The 27303-nt window shown below is 39.7% G+C and overlaps 1 protein-coding gene across 8 annotated transcripts in view; it reads right to left on the bottom strand.

Moving 5' to 3' along the window:
* Positions 1 to 8584: 8584 nt before the first annotated feature.
* Positions 8585 to 27303, bottom strand: part of CHD7 (chromodomain helicase DNA binding protein 7) — a 131826-nt gene continuing 113107 nt past the window's right edge. For 6 of the 8 annotated variants that reach the window (XM_042022594.1, XM_042022592.1, XM_042022591.1 and 3 more), the window contains 20 exons: positions 27012 to 27191; positions 26614 to 26724; positions 26318 to 26523; positions 25182 to 25381; positions 24421 to 24580; positions 21283 to 21372; positions 20612 to 20715; positions 19109 to 19238; positions 18756 to 18828; positions 18484 to 18538; positions 17544 to 17772; positions 17167 to 17375; positions 16351 to 17028; positions 15792 to 15952; positions 13901 to 14128; positions 13231 to 13674; positions 12443 to 12664; positions 11892 to 12032; positions 11308 to 11412; positions 8585 to 10521 (listed from right to left, as the gene is read on the bottom strand). In XM_042022594.1, coding sequence (XP_041878528.1) covers positions 9568 to 10521; positions 11308 to 11412; positions 11892 to 12032; positions 12443 to 12664; positions 13231 to 13674; positions 13901 to 14128; positions 15792 to 15952; positions 16351 to 17028; positions 17167 to 17375; positions 17544 to 17772; positions 18484 to 18538; positions 18756 to 18828; positions 19109 to 19238; positions 20612 to 20715; positions 21283 to 21372; positions 24421 to 24580; positions 25182 to 25381; positions 26318 to 26523; positions 26614 to 26724; positions 27012 to 27191 — 4680 coding nt within the window. In that variant the 3' untranslated portion in view covers positions 8585 to 9567. The remainder of the gene's footprint in view (positions 10522 to 11307; positions 11413 to 11891; positions 12033 to 12442; positions 12665 to 13230; positions 13675 to 13900; positions 14129 to 15791; positions 15953 to 16350; positions 17029 to 17166; positions 17376 to 17543; positions 17773 to 18483; positions 18539 to 18755; positions 18829 to 19108; positions 19239 to 20611; positions 20716 to 21282; positions 21373 to 24420; positions 24581 to 25181; positions 25382 to 26317; positions 26524 to 26613; positions 26725 to 27011; positions 27192 to 27303) is intronic. The other 2 variants (XM_042022598.1, XM_042022597.1) reach the window with 2 other exon arrangements.

The raw sequence follows: 27303 nt of genomic DNA, 5'->3' as shown, positions 1-27303 counted from the left end.
GGAGGAAACAACCATGGCCACCAGCAGTGCCCTTCCAGTGGCTGGAGCTGCTGCACAGGGTGATGTTTTGTGACTGCCATGCTGATTTGAAAATAAAAATTATCCTTTGTAACTTTTCACAGGTTTTTTACCTTTGGAAAGTGGCTGCATTTGATTTTCCAGAAAACTGGCATATAGCTAATTAAAACTGCACATATCATCCTAACATCATATCGTCACTACTGAACTTCTAACCTGACATAAATACATTGCATAGTATAACCTGTTTCTCCTGATTATTAACCTTGAACATGGCAACCTATAAATCATCAGTGAAACAGCTGGTGCTCAGCATTGCCCCAAAGGTGTATGATTATGATCATTTTATATATATCTTGCTATGCAGACATGAAAAATTCATTGAAGAGCTTGGTATTGTAAGACTTATTGTAATGAATTTTCTTTAAAACATAGATCATACTTAAAATAGGTGTCTGGTCATTATAATGTAGCCATTTATATCTTCTTGAATTACTTGTGTGGAGCTTGGCTGATTTCTAAAATTTAAATGTAATTCCTAAACAAATTCAGAGTGGTCAGTTTGCCTGTACTTCAGGATGACATTTTCTTTTTTAGTTTTATGCCTTTATTTCTGTGAGGGTTAGGACTCAAACCTGCAGAAATATTGAGAGGATTACAGATTTTTTTTCCCTGCAATACTTGGTGCTACATCCATTGCTACTGGGATTTCAGTAGCTGCCGTTGGCATTTTAGCTGTGGGGATGGTAGTGGTAGATTCACCTGAGGTTTGGTGCCAGCAAGCACATGAATTGTACAGTTTTAAGTCAGTAATAGAACCAAAGGGAATAAACATAACATAAAACAGGATATAAACCCAGAACTTGAAAAGATGAAAAATCTTTTCAGAAAATCTGATGGCCAGGACCTCAAGGAACATGGGCAGGTAGTCCAGAGGTAGCAAGTCATCTGGTGATACTTTGTTTTTCGGGATGGCATCATCACCTTTTCCATCCTCCCAAACGGCCACGTGCATAAACACAGCCTGTGTCAGCTAAAAATGTGCTCAGTGATTTAAAGCTACCCAGCACCCATCTAGCGAGCACCGAGAAGCCTGTGCCACATGTTCCCATCCCACACACATTTTACAGAAAGGCTCTAACTGTTCGTGTCTAAACTTGAGTGGTTGTTGGCAGGTGATGGGAATCATGAGAGAGAGGCCCTGCATTTTGCTACTGATTCATACCATCAATTTATCATCTTGTAGACGAAACCATTCTTTTCCACGAGGTTATGAGAGGATTTTGTCACCTCTGGCTCCCCTCCCTCCTGCAGCTGCTCTGTCAGAAACCCTGCTTAGGATGGGATGGTGGGAGAGCCGCTTTGTACCAGCCCTTCCCATGCATTTTCCCCAAGATAACAGATAATGAGGGAAGCTCTCCCTGCGCTTGCTGTAGCATCCATTAACGAAGCTGACCAATACCTGCAGAGCTCCACCAAGGACTCCTGTAGTACATCAGCCACAGACCCCTTTGGTCTTCACCTAGCACCCCAGGGGCATCACTGCCACCTTGAACCTGGCAGGGAAACCACAGTATTCCCACAGAAATCTCTATGTTCCCCCCTGAACCCCTTGTTCTGCTTTTGCCTGTGACAATTTTTGCTTGCTGCAAGCAGCAGACACACAGACATTTGCGTGCAACCTTATTGCACATTGGTCATCAAAGAGATCTGTGCAGATTTAATTTGCTTTTGCTTGCTCACAGCATATTCTCCTTTGCCTCTCAGAAAGAGTGAAGACAAGCATAAAAACCAGCTCCACAATTGCTTGCAGATTATTTCTGTAGTGCAAACAGTAAAGGCTCAGCAAGAAAACCTGATACCACTGCACGCAAATGTTGCTTGGGTCACCAGAGGCATGAGGCCTAAGAAGTGATCTAAAAAGCCACCTCCCCATGAGGAATAACTGAAGCACATGGCAGAGAAGCATAATTTGTTCCAATTTAGTTAAGATTCTCTTGGCACGCAAACTCACAACTGCTTTAGGAAGACTTCATTAAATGGTGTGCAAGGAAGCTCACTCATCCCTTAACTTGTACACAGTGAAATCCACTGATAGAAAGAGTTTTGCAAATCCCATTCCAAATGCAGGTTAAAAGCAGGCACGTCTGAAATGGTTGTGGTGAAATGCTGCACACATTGGAGTGCTGTTGCTGCATGGTCTGATCCCTACTAGCCATCAGCAGCAGAGAAGCTGATCCAAAATCATTAGAGGCTGTTACGTAGAAAGGGTGCCAAGAAGAGCTGACAAACATGAGGTATTTAGCAGCGCATACTGAAAACAGGCTGAAAGATATTTTGGAGCTTGCCTCTCATGGTTTCTAGAAAATTGCTGTTTTCCTTTGGATTAAATATAAGTATACAGTAGGCAAGAAATTATGGCAGTTCTTCACATGGTGAGGGAAACTAATAGGGCAATGAAAAGCTTGCTCAATTCAAACACTGAGTGTTAAAGCCAGCAGATGCCTTTTTCTTTTCCTGAATGCTCCTTTTCAGTGCAGTTCTATAGAGCCAATGACAGGTGCTCCTTGGTAGAAACTGGTACTTGGAAAGCTAGACTTTAGGCCTTTTTAAAACTACCAGTCTCCGCTAGAAGACCAGTGGACACGGGTAGCATCATCTAACCACTTCTTGCTATCTGACAGAAAGCGAACAAGGATGGAAAATCCAGAATATTATCTTCTCTCTGCCTGTCCCTGATGTATCCACAAGCTCCCTTACTGAGGCAGCTGTAAGCAAAGCCAAGAAAGCACCAAGGGAGGGCTTTTCAGCACACCTGCATGACCAGGGAGAGAGAGAAGCTGTTTGCTTAGAGTATACTAAAGCTTCAGCAATCTACCATCTTAATTTCATATTTACCCCACCAGCAGAGCAATGTGTGCAGCAGAAGCCTTTTGAGGTGAACACGAAGCTGTAATGATGCAAATCTTGCCACTTAAAACCAGTGTCCGAACTTGCAACTTCGCTAACTGCATTAGTCAGATGAAGCGGCTCCACCGTCGTATCCAGGCATGACCAAAGGAATATTAAAGAAACATGAGCAACCACCATCCTGAAGAAGTCAGTGTACTGATTTATGTGCCCATTTCTGTGATGTACTATGCAGTCAGAACAAAAAGTGGCCCCAAGGTCAAGTGGTAGCAAGTCGTGCAGCGAAAGCAATAGCTGTGGCCATGCCTTGACGGTGGGAACTCAGTGGGACAATGAGAAGCAAGACCCAAAGCTTGGCATGTAGTTTTCCATGGAAGTGGGAGACAGAGGAGAGAAGGTGGCAGATTTGGTGCCTCACAGCGGGGTAGCAGGTCTGCCATCGTACAGTGGCAGCCACTGATTGAGGGGGGCTGTACTACGACAGCCCAAGATGTAATGAAGATTGTCATGTTCAAGGATGAGCTGGAGTTCTACCCAGGCAGTCCTAATCAGGGTGGTTTGAGTGCTGCATGATTGTTGCTAACATTAGCCTCACAACATCGCTGTGAAGAAGGCAAGTGTCATTCTCCATTCGGAAGATTGGAAACCGCAATTAAAGCAACCGCCTCAGGGAAGCAGACAGAATTAGAAATTGAATCTGGAGTCCTGGTCTGCTGATTCGCCCACGGGTTCACCTTTCAAACTTGGGAGCGGGCAAGGTAAAACAGTCAGAGGGCACCTTTTACCTGCAGCCTGAGAGACGCTCCCTGAGACTCCAGCAATAGCTCCAGCCTAATCAAACAGGCACAAAAGAGCAAACGCTGCTTGCAAAACAAAGCGCATACCCCACTGGTCACTGGAGTGCTACAAGCTGGAATCAATGCGATGATTGTGACAGCTGAGAACAAATTCAGCTATGTTTGACAACTTCCAGAAAATATTGGCAGAGGACAGGGAGTCTGCACTGCCCAGCAGCACCTTTGTGAATTGATTAGCCATATAGCAGATGGCAAGCCTGCTGCAGACTGAGACAGCAGAAGATGGCCAGTCTGGTTGAGAAGAACTTGAAGACGACTGGGAAGAAAAAGCATGTCCTTACAGTGACAGCCCAAAATGATATTTCAGAAATGTCAGATGCATGGCAGATGAGGAACAGGACTGATTTTTAACATTTTCTTCAGCTATTTATTACCAGCACCTGTCTGGCTCATAAAACAAAATTACATAGCTTAGTTTAAACCCTTCACTTTCACTTCCTTCACAAAAAATCCTTAAAGAAAATATTAAAAAAGCTTTTTTTTTCTTTTAAAATATTCTTCTAAACAGGACTTAAGTAAGTCCTTCCAGAATCAACTGATACATTTGAGAGAACTTCTACGCTTTCTCTGAAAGCAGGCATGCTTTGAAAGTTTCATTTTAGGAAAATATATTCTGGACAAAGAGCAAAGGCTTTGCACTCCTCCTGCCACATATTTTTGGGAGGGGTTTGGCACATGTTTGGGGAAAATTCATATTTTTTAATGGTTTTAGGAAATGCCTTAGGCTATTCAGAGTCTGCACAGCTGCTCATCAGTAGCCAGCCATGGCTGAAAGAGCAGAAACTATGGTTCAGAAAAATATGCCATCTTTGTCTGGTGCAGAACAATGCCGCGGCAGTGAAATACAATGGCTGTCTCTTATTTTCTACTAGCCCTTAGAAGGGGGGAAAAAAAGATGAGGAAAAAAAAAAAAAAGGGAAGGATCATGGAGTTTCCTTGCAGGGCCTCTGAGCAGAGGGAGGGAACATCAGCTCTGCACTCACAGATATGCAAATCCTTCCCCAGGCCCAACAATAGCAGAAACCCTGTGGGAGGAGGAGACCGATGGCACTGCTGCTCCCAACTCCTTTGCCTGCAAAGCCCACAGGTTCCCGGCACTTCCCGAGAACTGGAAGGCCAATGCATCATCCAAGAAGAGGAGAGCTGTAAAGCTGTGGTATCAGAGTTGACTGCTCTTTGCCCACAGAGCTGTGCACCATCACTGGACATTTAAGGCTTACAGTTTGCCTGCCATTCAGTTCATGGGTGCAACAACCCAGATTGATGAAGCCATGGTTAATGTCTCTATATTGCCCCTTAGGTTAATAAGGGTCACATATAAAAAGTTGGAACCAAAAGAAGAAAAGACTTTCGGTGGTGAGACCCCAATTAACACTATTTGCATCAACATACTCCAAGCAAACTTTCTAAATGGAGGGATGGGGTTTTTGTTTCTAATGTAACTACAATTACCAGGATTTAATGAAGTCTCTGACTTCCAGCTATCGTTAGTATCTAAATTTCTTGAGCAAAGACTGAGGGAGGACAAGTAACAGATTGGAAACTACCTGCACTGAGCTACTGCAACAGAAATAGCTCAAATGATTGAGTTGTGATGGTTTTGCCAGTGCTGACAGCAATATGTAGAAGTTGGAAAAACAAAAACATCCCATGACATGGATTTATCGCCTTTTAGAAAATATGTATTTTGCACTATAGTTCCTTCCAAAATATTTGCTCTTTTGCATCAAATCTATTATCTAAAGCTGCATGCAGACTGAGCTGGGACATTCACCTTGCATTCCGAAGGAGGTTTTCCTAAGTCCCATCGAACTTTCATCATAGTAACTGTCAATCATATAATTTAATTTCCTTTACACATTCTCCTCAGAACAGCTGACTCAATCTGGTGATTAGACTAGATGCCTAAAACATGACCTGTCTATGTAAGAAGCCATCTCGGGTCTGTCCAAGGCATCACTTGAAGCCAAAGGGGTACAACAGATTATTTGCATAGCATGGAAGCAAAAGCTGTAGCTAGCACTCTTTCCCAGACTAGTCAGAAACGTTCATGGGCTGGCAGCTTTCAGGTGCCCAGGGAAGAGTGTGGAGGCAGCAGGACTGAGAGCCCTCACATATCGCGGCACCTCCCAGTCAGGGACCCCAGCCCTGACATTAAGGATTCAGAGGCAGCTGAAACACGTGGTGCAGAAGCAACAGAAGTCTTAAATGTCCCAAGCGATTTTGTTCACAATACAAAAGTTAATGGGAAGCTTAATACTAAAAACATAATTGAACACCCATCAATCTTAAGCCCTTCTCAAATGAGGAAGTGCTCAATTGCAAAGGTCCTCAATAGAAGTGTGCAATTCCAATAAGCAATACACTTTGATATTTGACATCAATACAAAACAAGAGACTGAAGCTGACTAAAAAAACCTGGGACTAGTTTAGGAATTTGTCCGCTGTTTTATCAGCAACAGCTTTCAAGACTCACACTTGAACTGGTTCTCCTTTACCGTCCCCTTACTAAAAGAATGCATCGGTAGTAGCCTGAGCAGATTTGTTTTGTTCAGTTCCTTCCCTTGGCAGGACTGCACACCATGCACACAGAACGGGCTGTGTTAGCATGCAGACCACTGCTGTACTTTGACACAGGTACTTTCTTTTTGAAAGCAACACAGAAAGTAATTTATATTCCTTGATACCCCATTAACATTTCCATGGCCATTAGGAGGTCCAGCAAAAAATGGTTGGTGGCAAATGAAAGGGTCCTCATCATGAGAGACAGAAAGGGTGCTCCAAATGTGAATCAACTGCAGAATAGTTTCTGATCTATGCATCTTACTCACGTAAGCTTTTATTCATTTAGACACACTTTTAAAACTCCGTAAGAATCTTTGCAATAATTAACATGTAAAAACTCTTGTCAAATCAAAGAAAAACCTTCATATTTTCATGTAATACATTTCTCGGACATTAGATGGCAATCCCCCCACTTCATTTTTCATACCAGGGGCCCATATCCCTTGCAAAAATCAAATGTCACCACCTTTTCAACAGGTGGGGGGTCTGTGTGGCTTCGAGGAAGCAAGGCTGTTCGGAAAGCACAGAGCATGGAGGCTCTCCCATTCCCATGCCATTTGTTCTGTTGCAACAGTTCTCCAGTTTGTTTTTTTGAGTAGGAAAGGCAGATGAGTAATACCATCATGGAAGATGCTTGTATTAGGGGAAGATTCACTCATTTGTCACTTGGACACCCTGTATCATGACTCGGATGTTTCCATGTCAAAAACCTATGGGCAAAAATAGAAGTTACCAGAACTTCCCCATTTTGACAGAGGAGAAAGGGACTTAGTATGGCATTTAACAATGTAATTTCTAGTCTTGCCAATTAAAAAGGGTTCTCCCAAGGGATATCATTAGTCTGTGTAAATCTTTTCTAGAAATTATAAAACTGAACTAAAAAAAAAAAAAGAAAAAAAAAAAGGTCTATTTGGTACCATGTGTGTAATACACACAATGGGAAGCACCTACCAACTCTTACAGTGGGAATTCTATAGGTAGGAAAAAAAAATAAGGCATTTAATAACAACTCAAAATAATAGCTCAAATGAATTCAACAGAGTATGTAACACACCTGCCCAAGCTAATGTGTCTTGGTTTTCAGCCTCTCACTTTTTGCCATGGTCTACGTGTGATGTTTTAGGAAGAGGCAGGAATAACACACCTCATCAAACATTCAGTGATGTCCATGGCGGGGGAAATCCTTCCTGACCTTCATTAACTCCCTATGATCTATTTAAGTGGCAGTACAAGACATCCTGACATCTATTCATTTCAACAGTGTGTGCCTGTGATTCATTCACACAAAATTCACTTCCTAAGGCCTTCATTTCTCATCCACTTTCATTGTCCATGAAATACTCTTTTCAAGCCAAGTTCACCCCTTTTCATATATCCCCCTCGGGATCAAATTTCGGCCTTGCAATACTTGCCCATTTGAGCTCTTGTGCAAATTCACAGTGTACATGAGAGTGAGGTTTGCAGCTCTCTAGCATTCCAAAAGCACAGATAATATTAGTCGTAAAGACAGGGGTCCACCCACAGCTGGCTACTGAAACAGCTAATTTTTCATATACTCCAATGAAAATCTAACCTTTTATCCTCACTCTGGAGCTGGTTGTGTATGTGTGTGTCAAGGTGACAACACCGTGAAAACAGAAGTTCTCAAATGGTACATTAGCTCGAATATCAAAAGGTCACAAAAGGGTACAAATCGGTAGCTCTCCAGAAGAGACACTGTTTTTTATAAAAAGTGGGTCAGTTTTAGTTTCATGTAGGTTGTTTGACACAGTGGTTTCTGGCATCACAAGCTCTGGTCTACAGGATACCACAGAGCCTTTGTATCCCTTGCTGTCACTACAGCATTGTGTTTTTCTACCCATTAACCAAGCTAAATGACCTAGATATTGTGCCTATTAAAGCCTCATTTTTCTTTTGCCCTTTTGTTCTTTAGTGTACCACATTATCACATGCTGAACACATTTAAAGTATTCTCAGTCTCTCATGCCCCTTTGAAGGAGTAAAGTAGGGATTTTAGCGTGCATTTCTGTACAGTTACTTAGAGTGGAAAATATGAAGGCAATTCAAGGTTTCTCTTCCTGCCTAGTCCCCTGAAGACGATCAGTTCAGCATTTACAGCCACTAATCTATAAAGAATATAGCAGGAAAATGCTATAAAAAAGCCACAAATACAAATACAGAAAGTGAACACCAGTTTTGATGTCCCTAAACACTACATTCTATAATTACATCTCTGCATATCATGGGTCACTTTTATTAAAAGCATCATTACTACAGTTGGCAGCAATTTACATCTTATCTTACATGATAGCAGTTTCCAAAGAAAAAAAAAATAAAAAGACATCACAACAAAGAAAAACAATACATTTACAAAGTCATGTCTGTAAACTTCAAGGCTAGTTTAGAGTTGAGGTAATGCTGTTTAGCTTTGTGGCTAAAGTAACAAAGTCCTTTAATTTAAAAAAGGTACCTGATTTTTTTCTTTTTGTTTATACCAGTGCATTACAAGATCACGAGACGATTAAACTGTAGCTTTATCCTGTAAGAACCTTCTCCGCGGGTTAATTTCCAAAAGGTACTCTTCACATTCAACAGCTGCCTTATTATTGCTGCGTCTCAAGACAGAGACATTCACACTATCATGAAGATTGTCAGAGAGAGAGTGTGTGTGTGGGTGTGTGCGCGCATGTGAGCGGGTGAACTCCCATACAGTCAAAATGAAGCGCGAGTACGATATGTATGGTAAATTTCATCTTGACCTTCACAGCAAAAAAAAAAAAAAAACCAAAACAAAACAAAAAAAAAACCCGAAAAGAAAAAAAAGAAAAAAAATTTAAAAATTAAATATATAACTTCATCCTTCCTTTAAGCAGCACTTCCTTCTATTAGTGCCACTTGATTACAAATTGCTGCTTAATTCATAATACCAATGGTACCAAAAGAAAAAAAAAGCAGAGCATTATGTCAATTTCCTTAAAAAGACATGATCACCTCTCAAATTTCATCTCTCCTAGGGATAATAAATAATGCACTGCACAATACTTAATGACCAAGATACCTTTTGACACATCTGTATAACATGACTTGAACTTTTTTTTTGCTACACTATGTTACAGAACAGCTTATAAAAACTAAGTATGGACATTAACTGTGAGTGTAAACAGTAGGACTACCACTTGTCAAAAGTTTAAAACACTTTAACTGTAACTGGTACTGGTTATTCATCATTTTCATTGTTTTCTATTTCTTCCCCCCCATCAAGTGAGTCTAATTCTTCACCCTGTGCTATTTCATCTTCTAAAACGGAGGAATCTGCAGTTTTATCAAGGCTCTCCTCTGCATCACTGCCTTCGAGATTTTCTTCATCTTTAAAGGCAGCTCCTTCAGTTTTGTCAGTAGCCTTCTCTTCATTGGAGCCCACTGCATTCTGTAGTCCTGCTAGTGCTGGGAAACCGGGCAGAGTCAATCCTCCCAGTCCTGGAGGTAGAAACATAGATGGATAGAAGAGGCCAGGAGCCATGGTAGACAGCAGGAAAGGATTGAAGGCCAGAGGGTTTGTGGGCAATCCAGTGTTGGTGGTGGTGGTAGTGGTGGCAGTGGCGGTAGTCGCCGCAGTAGCAGCACTGACAGATCCATTCGCAGAGTCAGTAGCAGAAACAGTGTCTGTGCTTTTCTCAGAGTCTTTGTTCTCCTCTTCATTCTCATTTCTCTTCTCTTCAGCTTTTGAAGCGCCATCCTCAGTCTCTCCTTGAGCGGAAGCAGTAGTGGCAATTCCAGTAGTAGCCGTTATCGGGTTATTCAACAATCCGCTTAGTCCAAACATATTGGGCAATCCTGCCATCCCTGGCAACATCAGAGGCAACATGGCAGCCGGATTTTTAGCGTCCCCTCCAGCAGCAGCAGCTGTTGCTAGCCCTGGCGGAAAGCCCATGAGGCCTGCGAGCTGGAGAGACTGCAGGTTCTGTAGGTTCTGGAGGCTTGTGAGGTCCATTCCAGCAAACAGACTGTTCATTAGTAGTGGGTTGATTCCCGAAGTTGATGCTACAGCAGCAGCTGCTGCAGCTGCTTTGGCAATTTCACTTTTTGGCCTTCTTCCTCTTCTGCTTGCTCCTTCCTCCCTCACAACAGGTCCAGTGAGAAGACGGTCAAACATGGACTCTGGAACAAAACCCTAAAAAGGGAAGGAGAAAAAAACAGCTTTATTCTCAATTAGCTTTTTTAGCTTTCAGCAGTTAATTGATGATGACGGAAGAAACAGAAAGGATTTCAGCATACTCCAAAAGTGGTTTGTTTTTTCACCCTGGCAAATGGTGACTAGCTTAGTACTATAGTGAATGGCAGTAGAACAAGTAAAGAAACCTGAAGAAATCAAGATCACAGATTTTTTTTACATTTAAACACAACAGTAAAACAATACATGCTGAAAACTCTGTAGCCTCATTAAAAAAATCCACTCTGATATGCTGCAGTTGCAAGTTTGTATCTTTATAATTTGTACTGAATTTCAGTAGTGTTCTGTTAAATTGAGTACTTGCAGAATTTTACCCTTTATTTTCAAACAAGTGTTGTAAAATAAATGGCAGAAAACCTCTTCCTTTGATGCTGCCTGTTACTGAGACAATGAAATGTATTTCTGTTATTAATATGACAAATATTTTCTTAGTAGTTCCTAATGTACACATACCTGTGCTTTTTAAAGATTGTTACTTACAAGAAAAAAATAATGCAAAACAAATACTGAAGGCTGCCTTAACTGTAGCTGATTTTTCGAGTGTATTTCAATCCCATTCTGCAGCAGCCTCCTATCACCACCCCCCTGAGCTGGGTAACTCCTACACAGACACTACAATTTTCTCAAAACCAGCTATGAGATAAAGACTTAATAATCAATGTACACAGCCTTCAACTTTTCTGTGCTATAACCTACAGTGAAGCATGGAAAGAGAGTTTCACTTACAGACTGTTTAACAATGTCAGTCCAATCTGGAGCAACAGCAAACTCAGGATTTTCTTCCAGCCATCTTGGCAAGTCCTTCATTGGAGGGGCCATAGCTCCACCCATCTAATGCAAAAGACAAGGTTATGACTGTAACAAAAACCCAACAACAAAACCAAACAACTACTTATAGGGACATTTTCTATTTGCACACTTTCATCTCTGAAGGATAGCAGTAAAGACTTTCAAGTTAGTTTACTGTGGAAAACTACATGGAAACCAGCTAGTGATACCCTAATTGACAAAATCAGGTTTTAAAAAACAGTAAAGTGCTGCAGCTTAGGCAGGTCTGGTAATAAAATTTGTATCTAAGGACAAAATGTGCTATATAGTTTCAAGAAGTGAGAGTTATTCACTCAGGTGATCAATATGAACATATCAGAACAGCAAAGAAGGAATTAAAGGAACCAGGTAGCACAGTCCAGTAAGAAAAATTGCTGGTGCCAAATTATTAAACTTTAAAAGAGAAAGCTCGGAGTAGAAAATCTGCTTTCCACATGCAAAAACATTATTAAAGACCTTGACTGAAGTAACTTAATTTTTACCTTCTTTCCATTTCGTTTATTTACAACAGGTACCCTTTCTTCTCCTGTCAAGGTGTTTATATCCAGTTTATTAGGATTTCGACATCTGTGTCGTTTTTGTTTCGGCTTCTGAAATGGGGAAAACAGCACATCTGCACTCTTCTGGAAAGAAGATAAATTTATTGCTTTTTAGCTTTTAATTTAATGACAAAAATCACCAATCACGGTACCCCTTCTTACAACAATTTTAAGAAGGGATCCATTACTTTACTCTCAGATTATGTGAGAAGAAATTTTTTTTGTATCAGATGAAGAAATTCTGCAGAACTTGACAAACACTGTTCTAACATGTTGCTATATACAAATATTAAGAAAGGAAAAGCAAATCAAACACCCCAATGTCACTTAGGTGTGGATAAAATACGAATGGTGCATAAAGGGAAAACTTCTGTTGAAAACCAAGCTACAAAATCGAATGACTATGCCCAATGTGAGGAAATTCAATGTAACGTCAGTAAAACTAACTTTTGTATTAATACAATAGAACAACACTTTTAGAATCCCATACTTACTGGTACATAACTTGGCATATCTACAGTGTAAGTAGGATGCAATTTAAGCCATTCAACTAGATCCTTGTTTTTTGGGGCATCCTCTCCCACCAGCCTGGTCCCATCCTCTAGATTGATTACAGGGATGTGAGTGTCTGGGTCTAATTGACCAGGAGATGGAATGTTCCTTGCTGGTAGAGCTTCCATATCTTCTTCAAAAGCTTTGGTCACTTCTGCATCCTCCTGAAAACAATCACATCTGTATTAGTCTTCACGGGAACAGCTGGAGAAATAATCTCAGGGACTGACTGAAGTGAAATGTTCAAGATTTTGCATACACAAGAGTTAATGGTGTTTAAATACTCATACTACATAAAGCAGTATCATTACATTAGGAATTTTGAAAATTTAGCATCCTTGAACAATAAAGAACATACTGCTAAAGGCAAAGCAATTTTTTTCCATTTCCAGTAAATGTTCTTCAAGATTCTCCAAGACCCACCCTTTTCAACACATCAAGAAAGACATACTTAAGCCTCAAAATGTTGTTAGAAATATATTTTGAAAAAAAAAAAGTAATTTTAAAAGTACAAGCTATTTAAAACTCAGCTACAATTTTCTACAGTAAAATCTTGATGTGCACTTTTTTGTTCGGTTCAAAAAGAACTAACAGCTCTAAACAAAGAAAAACCTGGTTGGGCAAAAACTGTATGTTTCTATTAGGGAGAGTATAATAAGACAACACATTCAGGAAGTACCACAGACAGAGAACAAATATGAGACAAAAAGGAAAAAAATTGTGGCCTTACTACAGTCAACGATGTCCGTTTGTTGCTCATGAATAACAGATCAAGCCCTTCTACATTTTTCCTCCTTCCTCTCCTCCTCTTCATGGGTGGTTCTCCATCTATTAAAGAGCCATTTAGTAGATGCCTTGTGGGTGTGCGTGAAAGACCTGCTTGCAGCAGCTCCATTTGAGTTTTAAAGGCATCAGACACGGGTGTGGAGACATTAGGCAAGATAAACTTTGAAGTAACAGATGAAAAATTTGAGGTAGAACTTGTTGCCTCTCGTGAGGCCTTTGATAAATCTACAATCTTTTCTTGTCCATTTTCTGAGACCACCTGAGACTCACGTAACTGGGCAACCATTTCCATAAGATTTCTCCTCTTGGCAGCTCTCTCAGCCTCAATTTCAATCTTTCTTCGTCTCCTCCTCCTCTGACGTGGAACTGATAAATTGAGTGCATCTTCCTAATAAAAAGCGAACATTTCCAAACATTAGCAAAGCTCTGTTTGCTACGCTGAATTTAAAATAAAACTCCTAACATGTAACTCTGAAAACAAAGCCTTCATTTTATTCAAAGAAACACTTTTACATTTTTACTATTTTATTTATGCTGGCTTATTTTCTATTATGCAAGAGAAGCTCATGCAAGATAAAATGTTTTATGTAAAAAAGAGAAAGTTGCAGCCTTGCCTTTGATAACTGAGGAGAAGCAGTGAGATCTTCACTGCCACTGACAGTGGCTTGACCAACCATGGAGAGCTCTGCAAAGCTCCTTTTCTGCAGAGGGCTGTCCACAGCTGTTGGAGTGTACCCAGGTATGAGCCCTTGGAAATCAAACATCTGGCGCCTATTTACTGGCCACTTCCCTTTCAGCACTGCTTCACAGATGTTGTCTAATCGGTTGATCATTACTCGGTCCTGAATAAAGGAAAAGTATGTAATGAACCTTCAGTGTAAACGTTGCCTTTTAAACTCAAATGAGTCTTATTACACAGTCCAGGTTCCAGAGCTTAAGGACAACATTCAGAAACACTTATTCTTGCATGTTAGGATAAACTGATCACCTTGCAAGAAGCTAACACAATTTTGTAGAACAAAACTTTAATAGGACTTTTATAATAAACTTTTATAAGCTGCATTTATATTGTGAGGGGAAGGAGAAAAGACAGACCAAGTTTTCTGTATGACAATGTACTAATTGAAAAATTTAATAGAAACTCCCTGTTGTTTTACAAAACTTCACTAGTTAGCAAAATCAACAGTTAGGAAGGGAAAATAAACACATCTGCAATCAGTGTCTTAAAGCTGCAGTTCTCAAGATCCAAGAGGCTGGATCTGCAATTCTGTCCTAGGAAGTGGATCCTCATTAGCGTCACTATTAATAAAGTTCAACATTATGAAACGGGCACCAACCTAGGGACATCTAATGAATGTCAATTTTCATTCCACGCCCATTATCACTTCAAATTTCACTGAAGCGTGTACACTAAAAATCTCTAATTATGTTTATTAGTCTACTTATGATGAACCTATACAGATGAAGGATTTTCTGTTCTACTTTCACACTATGACTGGAATAAGATTTTAGTGCACATTTCCAAAATACTTGCTGAAAGCAGAGAAAATGAGCATGATTTGATTTTTTTTCCATTTCAGTATTCAAACACATTCTACGCTAGCCTGCCTGAAGTAGTAGAAACTTTGGAACTCTAAGAAATACTGCTGGTTAGGGAATATGAGCATCAGTTAGCTTCCTGAACAGCAAAACAGTGCAAAAGCCACTAGCAAATCTCAGCAGCTGCAACAGACTGCTTGCTTTCCCCAGAAATAAGCCTATTAAGAGCAAGGTCCTCCTGCCCTGCTACCCCCTTCCCCCCCGCCCCAACCAGATGGCCCTGTTATGGTGATTAGTAAGCTTAAGACTATTACTACTTTATTTTTCTCTCTCCCCTTACTGCAAAGGAGAGTACTAAATTAAGTATGGATTTATTACAAGGTTACGGCTTTGTATTTTTAAAAACATTTTATATTAGATAATTTTCTGCATTGTTACCAAAATAAGATACAGCTTTACCCTATCTAAAACTGATGCTTATGTTTGCAGGATACCTTAATACAATTACATCTGTCAACATTACATAATGGCTTAGATCATGTAGGTCACCAAAAACTCTTCCCTACAATCTCCTCACCCCAAAATAAAAAGGTGATCTTAGAAAGTCTGCTCTAAATTCTGCAGATTGCTCTGCAGGCAAAATTCCTAGTTCAAAACTGTACAGTGGTGCAAGAGGTGGGACTCTGCTGACATAGGGTTATGGGCCCTTTGAAGAACTCATGTCTGCCAGCAGTCCATTGTTTTACTGAATGACACTATTTTACAAAAAAAAGCAATTTCTTTCATTTTTGCTGCTAGTTTGTATGAACTTGAAGAAAAAAGTGCTATTCCACATATCATTCACAGAAAAAGGTCTCTTGCCTGCCAGAAGCACAGTATCTCACAAAAGCTCACTGTTACTTTGCAAGCACATTTCCCATATTTTACTTAAATTAAAAGAGACACATCTTTCTACCCCTAACCAACCTTAGGCCAGAAAGAGAAGGCAAATGTTCTCTCATGAAGCAGCTGAACCACAGAGGGATCCCCGTCTTCCATGTAGAATCCATCGCGTGTTTCATCCCTTGCGGTACTCATAGAGGCATTGCTTTCTTCATCAAAATTCTTACCCTGAGAGACTGCTCCTGCTGAATAACAATCATGACCAGGCATTAACATCCAGTGTCCACCCAGCTAGATAGGCTAAGGCAACCAGGCTTGAAACAACATTTCTAACTTGGGCTTTTGTTCAGTTAATTCCTACAGCAGAGCCCCAGCCATCCACATTTGGCATAGAGACCATGCTTATTGGCTCAGTGAGCTATCCTGGAAATCATCCCTTGTGGGGGAATACCCCACTGATGCTGGATGGTTCTTATGAAAGCTTATTTAGCCACCTGATACATGGAAGGGCAGAGGAACTGCTACATGTAGCCCATCCCATACCCCATAATGGCACCGTGTGTGCCATTTACCAGCTGGCATGAGCTACAACAGCTGTGGGGCTTATGTTAAGCACATAGAACTGATCTGACCAATGTATTACCTTCAGGTTGGGAGGATTCTTCTGATTTATCATCATCTTCCAGTTTCTCCTCTTCATCTTCTTCTGAACCTTTCTCAGAAATAGATTTTGGATCTACATCTGTACTCATTTCTATGTCTTTCAATTCACATTTAACAGAGCCAGGCTCGGCCTCAGCATCACAGTCTGGTTTAGTGTCCTTATCTGCAGTATCTGTCTCCTCTTTGATTTCAGACTTTTCTTTGGCTGCTGGATTTTCAGACCCTTCAACTTTAGACTCTGTTTGTTCTGTAGTCTTTTCTTCTTGTACTGGTGTGGATGGGACAATTGGGGGTGTTTGACTGCAGCCAGCACCCAGAGGGTTTACAGAAGAGACAGTATTTGCATTACCTGTCCCTCTGTTTTGAGCAAAGTTTTTATGAGCCTCAAGAAAAGAGAGTTCAGGATCATTCAGAATGTGATAATCTGTCCTACTGACTCCATGTTTAGCAGCACCAATCAGTAAGTCTTTATCATGTTTACCACACTCCCACCACTCTGGCAGGTCCAGACTTGGCTGACAAAGTTTTAGCCTCTCCCCCAGCTGCGGGTGATGGAGAACCTGTTCCCGGATCTTGCGCAGCAGCTCGATGCGATACAAAGTTCTAGAAGCGCGCTCCTCTGTGATCGGCTCAATCAGTGTGGAAAGATCAGGAGGTTCTGCAAGGACACCAAGTTGTATTGTTTAACATGGACTGAATGCACACCCATTTCAAAATCTTTACACCTGGGCATGAAGTTTCAACAGTCCCATGGTCTCACGATATTCATGTTGATTTCCAGTCAGTTAAAACTTACCATCATCCGGTTTGACTGGCATTCGGCACACTCGTCTACACATATTCACAAAGCCATTAAAATACTTTTCCAAGCTTTCATCGGACTTTTTGTCAAGCCTGGCAAATGCTCTGAATTGATTCCACTCAAACTGATGTTTCACAGGATCAAAAATAACTCCGAAAGTAGACACCACACGATAAAAATCAGCTTCTTCTCTTCTTGTCCACCTAGTCAAGGAAGAAGCAGGAGATGTGAGGCCACTGGATAAATGAGAGTCCAAACACAGTTTAAAAGCCTCAAAACCCCCTTAGTTTATTCTTTCAAAACAAAAGAGCAGTATGGGTGACACACAAGCTCAAATAAGATTTAAAGATAGATATCACCAGGAAACTCACTTTTGTCGTTTCTCAGTTATTATAGCCTCCCTTTCTGCCTCCAGTGCCCTCACTTCTTCTCGAGGCCGACGTCTCCTGCGGTCAGTCTTCATTAGTGCCTCTTGCCTCATTTGTTGCCTTTTATAGCTGCGCTGATAGGCAGTAATGAGGCGACGCAGACGGGTAGTCAGGGTTGAAGTGTTGGGCCAGTAGAGTTGCCCTAAATCAGCATTGCTTTCACTGTGCTTGTCTAGAGAACAGAGAAGTATTTGCACTGCAAAACCAACACTAAACATTTCCAAGTTTCTATGGCTATAACTGGATTCCTGTTTTATCAGATAAGAACATGTGCCTCTAATACTGGTGCATAATGAATTAGAAACAGGATAACTATTGGTAAGAGAGAAAAAATAGAATCAAACCATCCAACTCTAAGAAATGCTTGAGAAGCATTTAGAGATAACCATCAAGCATTATGATTTGATGTTATGAATGCAAACATATTATGAGCACTGTAAGTATTTAAATTAATGCAATGCATCTTTAAATACATTGCTAAGAAGATCATTCTGCCTCTGAGGAAACACCTATGCTTATCGTTTCCCACTTTATTATTATCACTTAAACTTGGCAATTTTCCTCCATACTGAGGAAACAACGTATTTGTAACTTCCAAGATTATCTCGGCAAAACCATCAACGGCTGCATTATGAAACATCCGGTCTTTATCATCATGGTTTCTACTATGTAATTAGAAATCCAGAGAACCATAATGTGGATTATTCAAAGACAGTATGTAATTGTTTTGAAAAATGTGAAGCATGAAGAGATTTGGCAGCAAAAAGCTTACTGTGGTATTGTCCCAAAACACTTCCTATCCCTTTATGTGGTAATATAAACAGCCCACCTTTCACTAAACAATCCCTTTTTGCCTTTTTAATTTCTTTGCTGTAAGTCTTACTTGTGTGTGATTCTATGGACTCCTCTTTATCTTCTGGAGGTGAGTTTGCGAATTCCTTGGGGAGAAGACAGAAGTTATTTTAGTTTTCAGTTTTGACCATATGTCATGATTTGAGGAGAAAAATATGTCATCTGTCTAACACAGCAGCAAACAATCTTTGTAAGGTGTGTTTATCTGGTAGCTCTCAAACTTTAAAACACACATTAAAATAAATATGGAGAATCAATTATAATTGTACATATTTGTAATTACAGAAAATTGGGAGTTCTTACATCAATTTCATCCTTGAAAGGAGTTCTAGTTGGCTTATATTCTGGATCTTCATCCTCTCTGTCAAATTCACCCCTATAAAATATTTTAAAAATATTTTCAAGAAAAATACTGGTTTTGAGAGGGGGCTGATTTTCTGGACAAAAGAAAAAAAAAGCTACAAAAGCCATCAGTATGTTGTACCAAGTTACACATTTATATTTCATGCTCAACTGTGTAAACAATTCTATGTATTTTGTACATCATATGATCACTTCATATCCTCAGGCAGCATGTAAGTATAATATGACATATGAAACCATGCCAACATATACAATGCTGATAAAGTTTATTAATTTTTTCATGTCCTCCTTACCCATCACCACCATCTGCTAACATGTCTGTCCCTCTCTGTTCAGCAGCTATGGCCTTTGCATCAGGCATGCCAACCCGTTCCAGAAAGCACAGTGCTGGATCAGCTCTCATAGAATTGTACTTCTCATAACCTGCATGCAGAGCGGGAGACAAATGCTTTTTTAAAAGCTATGACCAGCTGTGAATAGAACAGGTCGAGGCAGTAGAAGTACTATTTTCTGGATTCATTGATTTATTTTTAAATAAAACAAAGGAGCTGTCACCATGCTGGAAACATTTAATTCATGTAAAAAAATTGTTCATGTTGGTAAATTCCAACAGCACGGAAACGTTTTCCCATCAATAACATTAACACATATAAGACAGTGAAGAAAGCACTAAATTTCATGTCATTATAAAGTAAAGTAAAAACCGTTCACAAGTGAAAAATTTCTTTAAGTTTCCTATATGACTTTCACAGTGGCTCTTGACATTCGATACTTGCCAGTGGAAACACGCAGACGCGAATGGAAGCGCACACATACACACACACGTATTTTCTATAGCTCCAGCCCTGCTGGAACCCTCAATATAGGCTGCAAAAATGCTGTATACATGGGTTATACGTAAGGCCAACGAACCTGTCTTATTAGGTTTAGGATGATGCATGTCAGTAAGATGACACTGTTCCCTCTATGGTTTTCAAACTGCTGTTTGCTTTTTTACTGCCCAAGTTGACTAGATGGAAAATGGCAGATCCCAACAGTGCACTGCAGGAAAATGATTTTTAGACTAGACTTGCCTCAGCTGAGCCCACAACACAGAGCTGCTGTACATAGGCAGAACAGCACAATTCAATTAGGATTTGTACTACAACACACTGCTCCTAACTGCTGTAGAGCCTCAAGCCAAACTGTAATCATGAAAGGTTTTATAAGCCATCATTCTCCCCTTTAGTCAGGCTGGGCTGCTGAGAATACCTCTGCGACCTCCAGAGAATTGGGATTATAATCAGGAATCGCTCACTGTATATATCATGCCAGCTCTGCATCCCCAGCCTTTCAAAGTTAACAAGGCTGCATCCCACTCAAGGGAGCCGGGAGTTCTCAACACTGACATTTGTGAAATATTGCTTGGAACAAAGCCCAGGAGGCACTTGTACAGATTAATAGCAGAGGTTAAGCCCACCGTCCACTTTGACACTGGTTGGCAGAGTTAGCAAGTGAAGCAGTGCTGGAAGCAAAGTTTATGGAGATCTATCTTTCTATTTGGCTATTATTTAAACAAATATGGCTTTGTTTTATTTACAGCCAAGAAAGTAATGTTTTCTTCTCAAATGTTCTGCAAACATTTAAAAACAGCATCTGATATTTACAGCTCATATTAGGTTTTTAATGCAGGCAAGAAAAAAGGGAGATACAAGCCAACAGTTCTTTGGAACAATACTTGTTAATATTATGACTGAACAGTCCTACACACTGAAAGCTTTACAACTGAGTTTTGTTGAGAGTGAGACATCACTTACCGTGTTTAAATACTCCAATTAAAAGGGATTTATCTGCCTCCTTATCCCACCAGTCTGCAGGAACTTCAGCATGGAATGGCTCAGGTATCCATACATCTACTTCACTGTCAAGACAGCATTATATACATTCTCAAAGGTATTATTGGACAAAGATTAAAAAAAAAAAACCAGAACAAAAAAAGCCAACCCAAAAACCCCCAAGTGGTTTATGCTGCTCTATAAATATAAATTTTGAGGTAGAAAACCACCCCAAAACCCAATAGCCTAAAAAAATAATTAGGATGGTTAAACAAACAAACAACAAAAAATAATTAATCAACCAAAAAAACCCTCAACATCCCACCCCCATCCCCCCATTAAGCTATTTTGGGAGTCAAATGGTTATCTAAATATGATTCATTTAAGGTCTTAGTATTTTTAAAAAATCTTTTAAATTGAGATAGAATAATCCCTCAATATTAGCAGAACTGCAAATCCACTTCTGTCATTTCCCACATCGTTTCCTCCCCCAAGAAAATTACCCACTGCACTTGATAAAATAATAAGGCTGCCGGAGAATAGACATGTAAGAGATAAAGTGTGACCACCTCTAAATGCTGCATTATTATAGTACGTGTACTTTACAAAAGCCAGTGTCATAAAGCAAAAAATAAACCTGCACTTGCACTAACCTTGAGTCAGCACCCTCTAAGATCTTGTCTGCTTGGTCCCCTATAACTTCTTGTCGTAGATAGTAGAGCATGCGGACACGCAGCAGGACCCTGGAGAGGAAGGCAGAGGGGGGAAAAAGTTCTTAACTTCAGGACTGTTTGCCAACAGTGGCTTTTGGCAGCTGCTGCTGTTCATCCATCATCCTGCCAAGGCTGATTAGCCATGCTGTATGGTAGGCTTGAAGCGTGACAGATGGTGGCACATAATCACCTCTGTGTGGTGCTTTCTGCTGGCTTCCAACAGGCCTGCCTGGCAACTGCTTACACTGCACAGAGAGGGACCCAGCTCAGCCCGGCCCCGGCGCATTTCATTTAGTTCTACCTAGTGCAGCTTGTGAAGTTTAGACACGTACTCTACCACTGCCTCTGAAGTATTGAAGCAAGTTTGTAAACAACTGAGCAGATGGCTTTCAGTAACTGTTCTGCTTCATTATCTCATAAAATTTCCTCAGCTGCTGCCTTAATACCATTTTTGGAAGCACATCAGAAGTTGTAGGAATAAACGAGATATAAAATCTGGTTTTACTACCTTACAATAAACCCTCAATATGGAATGTCAGGTTTTTCAGATTATACAACTTTTTGCTTCTGAGAATGGGGGGGGAAAAATAATCCCCCATTTCCCTTGGGAGATATTAACTATTTTTACTCTTTATAGTTCAAACTGCTATTTAATTTTACCTATGCACAATCTAACTGTTACAAGGAAGTGAAAAATCTTCATTGCCAAGTTAATTTTTCCCCATTTCTGCAATACTACAGTTGTTTTTGGAAGCACTGTCAGGTGTTGTGGTCACACTCGAAGCTGGCAGGAGAGAGAATGGCAGACTGGATTTTCAAGGAGACTAGAAAAGAGGTCATTTCTGTAGAAAAAGTATCTACCTGAAAATAATCCTGCTCTCCCCTATGTTTACCCAATTCAGGGCACCCCCTGCTGCCTAGTTCATGAAGTAAAACCAGTACCAGCTAAGATGGAGATTACTCAGCCCGCCCTCTCACTGTACCCAAATCCATCACGGCAACTGTTGAATTGCTGCTGCTCCTGGAACAGCAAGATGACCAGGGAAGCAGTAATCTGATCACCCACTTGCATGAAAAATTTAGACCACCACCAGTTTTGAGATCTCCTTGTTAGAGATCAGGTGCCACTGGAGCAATACCCGGTTTCACACATGTTATTCAATCAAACCTCGGAAGAGCAGGGATTTGAATTAAGGTCATGTCTGCAATTCAAAACACGTCAGACATGCTTCTTTCTGTATACACAGTAACTGGGACCAGTAAGGTGTCTCTGCGCCCTGTGTGGCTATGTAAATAAGCTGTTGAGGGTCTCTATCAGCTTAGTATTAAGCAATAACAGCTGTTACATCAGGCCAAAGAGAGAAGCATGAAATAAAACCCAAGATAAACCAAAAACCACTGGCTCTTTGCACCTTTCAGGAGTCCTATGCATTAAACCAGCATACATGGTACTTTAGGAGAGGACACCAATTCTTACAAAGGCAACTTCTACTGGTACCTTTTGAAGGAAATTACTCAGATTATTAACTGGCTCCACCTCTGTTTGATTTTACCTGTGCTAAAAACATGTGGCTTCTACAATTCATTTAGTCCTGGTGAATCTGGGAAGTGAAGGAAAAAGATAGCAACTGAAAACATTCATGCACATTTACCAGTCTTCCCAGTCCTTGTAATTTTCTATTGTATTATTAAAGAAGCAGTACTTAAAAAATGAATTTAAGTGGGATCTGCAAACAGATACAGCAAGTAATGACGACATGTTACCTGAGAGATTAAAGTAATGTTACAGGAAAGAATTTTATTACTTTAAGAGCAAGTGAAATGTAGTAACAGACTCAAGTAACAGTTCAGAAAAATCAGAAAGCAGTTTATTTGGAAGTGCACTCACTAACGTAATTCTATGAATATCTGTTGTCATCAGCTAAAAATCAAGCTTGGTTAGCATCTGGACTTGAGCTAATAAACCCCTTAAATTCCTTTCCTTCTTCATATCACACCCCCTATTGACAGCCCACAGGTACTTTTCAAATCAATAATTTCTTTCCACTAAACAGTATTAATGAGACACAATACATATTCAAACCACAAAAGTAAAGACGACCTTTCACTAACACAGCATTGCAACTGTATGATATATATATATATATATATATATATATATATAAAATGAGGAGTAGAAATTTAAAAACAAAACCAAACACCACAAAATCCCAAAAGCAATCAACCACATCCCCAACTCTAAACCAAGGTGGTTTTGGGACAAGGTTCAGTGTCTGTAATGGAGAATATAGTAAGCAAAACTGAGATGGCATCAAAGAAAGCTGACACAAAAATAAGATATTACAAAACAAAAGCCAAAAGAAACTATGTAAGAAAGGCTCTTAAGAGACATTCATACAACAATAAAACATTATGTACAATGATCTTTATCGCCAAAGGCCTTTGGTTTAGTAACGTGTTTAGAATTTCAAAAATAAAATCAGGACAAATCAATTCAGGTAGAAGAGTTTGGTGAGAAATTTCATCTCAAAGGAGAAAGAATAAATATTCTGTATGATGTGGAGAGCAAGCAAGAAAGGGAGAGAAAAAATGAAGACAAAAGATACACCCACATATAGGTGAACTACTACATGAAACTCGTGAAACTAAGAACTGGATGTATGAGTTTAACATCTATGGAACAGAACTTTAAACACCAGCCTGAGGGACCCCACAAGAAGGTAGGAAACAAACAGCTTTTATTTAAAGATAGCCAATTGTCAAGTGAAATAGACTTAGTGTAGGAATATAGTCTTCACTTTCTATAGTAAAAAAATAACCTAATCTGATTCCATTCTTATTTAGTAAGTAGAGAATAATTTTCTTCAGAAGTGTGCTGATTGTCATAAAGAGCTTACAGAAGTATCCAGATATCTGTTAAGATGATTATCCCCAAATTAAAAAGTAATAATGGCCTTTACATCCCATTAAATGGCCCTGTGTTCTATTAAATATATCCAAATGAAGTTGTGGACTTTTCAAAAGCATGTAGTTAAAAAGAATCCCAAACCTCTAAATGAAACATTTATTAGTACTTACTTATTACAGTGATGTTTGAGATGTTTCCTATAGCTGTCTTCTTGAAATAATACATCTGGATTACAGGTTGTGAGCCAATCAGCATCTTGCAGCATTGGCTGTGAACTCTGGGCTTTTACTTTCTTCCCTTTCCTCCCTCTGGGCACTGGTGCAGACAGACCTAGACAAAACCCCAATAGTTCTCACACAATCTGAACAGAAAAACTCTCACCCCAAACAACATTACAAACACACATTTAAAGCTAAGTATCACTGCTATATTCATTACTTTGTGGGCAACACAACCACCAAAAACTGAACAGCAACTTAATTCAGTACAGAAAATTGCAAGCAACAAAATCAACCAAAACTTTCATGCAAATTTAGGTGTGAAGATTTCAAAATTCAGAGTGCTAGCCAGAAAATGGTGTTATATAAATATTTCTTGTAAAAATTCTCATGAATCTAAATGGCCGTAAGGAAACAAGCTTTCTGATTTATGGCAATTTAAAAGAGATTAACTCCAGCAATAGGTGCCAACGAAAAATTATGCTGGAATATTTGTTTAAAACTAATTTAAGGGAAAGAGCACTGCATTCTACAAAGTGTCTGAGGGAGACTTCCCCTTTAAGTACGGACCAAGTCAAAGCCCACCTTACTCATAAAATCTGACAAGATCCTACGACATGTCAGAATGGCTATAGTTTAAACCAAATACATAGCACGACTGAAGCAATTCTTCCCTATTTACTAGCATCATTATTTGATTGTGGTAGACATACCAGAATGATTAACCAAAGCTCGAGTTTGCCCATCTGCAGTTGGAGTGATCAGATCCCAGATGAAACTTTTGATATTTTCATCCCCTTTGTAATGATTAAGACAATACACCAGGATAGTCCGGCAGATGGTTTCCACATCTTGCTCTGTTAGCTGACGTTTATAGCGCCCATGTGAGAGGATGTCAGTCCATCGACCCCAGCTATAAGAAAAATATGTTCAATACAAAAGCCAGGGTACTGGTATTTTAATTTGTGACTTTCAATTGAACTCCTTGTATCAAGCAAGTTGGGACCTCCTGTGTTAGCACTAATGCATTTTGCATTTGTAGGTTACATCAGGGAATCCAACCTCCAGCACCAAAGAGTTAAGAATGTTTATTTTACAGAACAGGCAATAAGTTCACTGCTCGTAAAGCTGCAATTGAACTACACTCAAATTAATAAAGTACATATGTTTAACTCTAAAGGTCCCAGTAAGCTACAAACAGGAAACTCAACCAATTCCTACAATCATGGGATTTGGGGAACCATTCCTATTTTGATCCAGAAACCTATTACTAGCAACTGTTGCACAATAATTTCTAAAATAAAGACAGTCGTTCTGAAGGCCACCGTGTTAGAAGTCAAATACAGCTACCTGCTTGCAAAGAGATGAAATTCAAATTGGCACACTCAATGGGAAAAATGTCAAGTACCAAATATCTGAATTTAAATGGTGCCAAAATACCAGAATATATGTTGAAAAAGTCTAGATTGACTGTTGATTTCAAAACCATTTTGTTCTTTACAAATACACTAATACTCTCTTCAACACTTAGAAAAGAGAGGTTAAATCTCATTAACTCAAGAATTCTTTACACTGAGAAACCAGAAACAAATATTCTGTCATCACAAAACCACTTATCTTACCAGTGAGCTCATAGCCATCTGTGAGACACTCAGATACTTTAAACTAAATAACACATATATAAGCAATTTATATATATAGCAACCAAAAAAAATCTAACTGGCATGTATAAGCATTATACAGTGTGATATTTTGGGAATGTGTCCAAGAGAAGGATGAGTTATTTATTATATATAATTTATTTTCAGATCTTTAGCCACAATTAGTATATTTTATTTGCATATCTTACCCATAAACCAACAAGTTCTTCTCCACTCTGAAACATTCACTTCGTGCATAACCTTGAGATTTGTCCTGAGGCCTACGGGGCTTAGTGCTAGGCTTTTCTTCAGAATCGCTTTCCAGGTCTGAAAACTCCATCAGTTCATCCTCTTTGACTGCACTGTAGAGTCTGGTTTGCTTCCTTACTCTTGGTGTATCAATAACTAGGTTGTTCTAAAATGAAAGGGAAAAGGTATAAATTTGGGGGGAGGGGAGGGGGAATCTTCAATTTAATTGCACTACAAACAGTCATAAAGCTCTTACCCTTCCATTTAGAGCATCAATATCCAGCTCAGCTTTCTTTGCCCACTTCTGCCAGAAATTAGGGTCATCCAAAGAAATATCTGTCCTGTTCCCAGATGCAACGAAACTAGCCTAGTAGAAGTAAAAACACATGGATTGGTTTCTTAACTGCATGCTATGAAGAATACCTATTTTTCACTAGCAAATACAATACTTAGGACTTATGAAGAGGTAGTGTCAAGAAAGAAAAAAGGTAAGCCTGGAAGCTATCAGTACTGGAAATACAGATTCCCAACATTTGCAAGAAAAATACCTAAGATAAGTACACTGAAAAATAAATTGACACAGAAGACAGTTTAATATACTTCCACCTATTCTGGTCACATTTTGTTCATTTTCCTCTGAATGTCAATGCACACCTTTGCAAATGTTGAGCCTTTTCCTTCAGATTCAATGGTAATTGTGTGTGTTCGTCTTAAGAGAATCTGATCAATATCCTCTTCACAAAATTTAGACCCTTCATCTTCCTCATCCATCAGAGCACCATATGCCCCCTTTCGAAGAAGATCTTCTATTTCTTTTTTAGAAAGCTGTTGCACCTGTAACACATAAGAGGGGTTATGGTTTTGGGGTTTTTTTGACACCAGCCAGTGGTGTTCACCTGACAGCACAATCAGATGGATTGTCCTCTTACTTGGCATTTTAAGAACT

The sequence above is a fragment of the Corvus kubaryi genome, unplaced genomic scaffold, assembly GCF_017639235.1.
Source record: "Corvus kubaryi isolate FWS band 111438036 unplaced genomic scaffold, C.kubaryi_AGA036_p1.0 37216, whole genome shotgun sequence".
NCBI classification, from domain to species: domain Eukaryota; kingdom Metazoa; phylum Chordata; class Aves; order Passeriformes; family Corvidae; genus Corvus; species Corvus kubaryi.
Note: the sequence above shows the minus strand (reverse complement) of the source record. Positions and strands in the feature narration are given on the sequence as shown.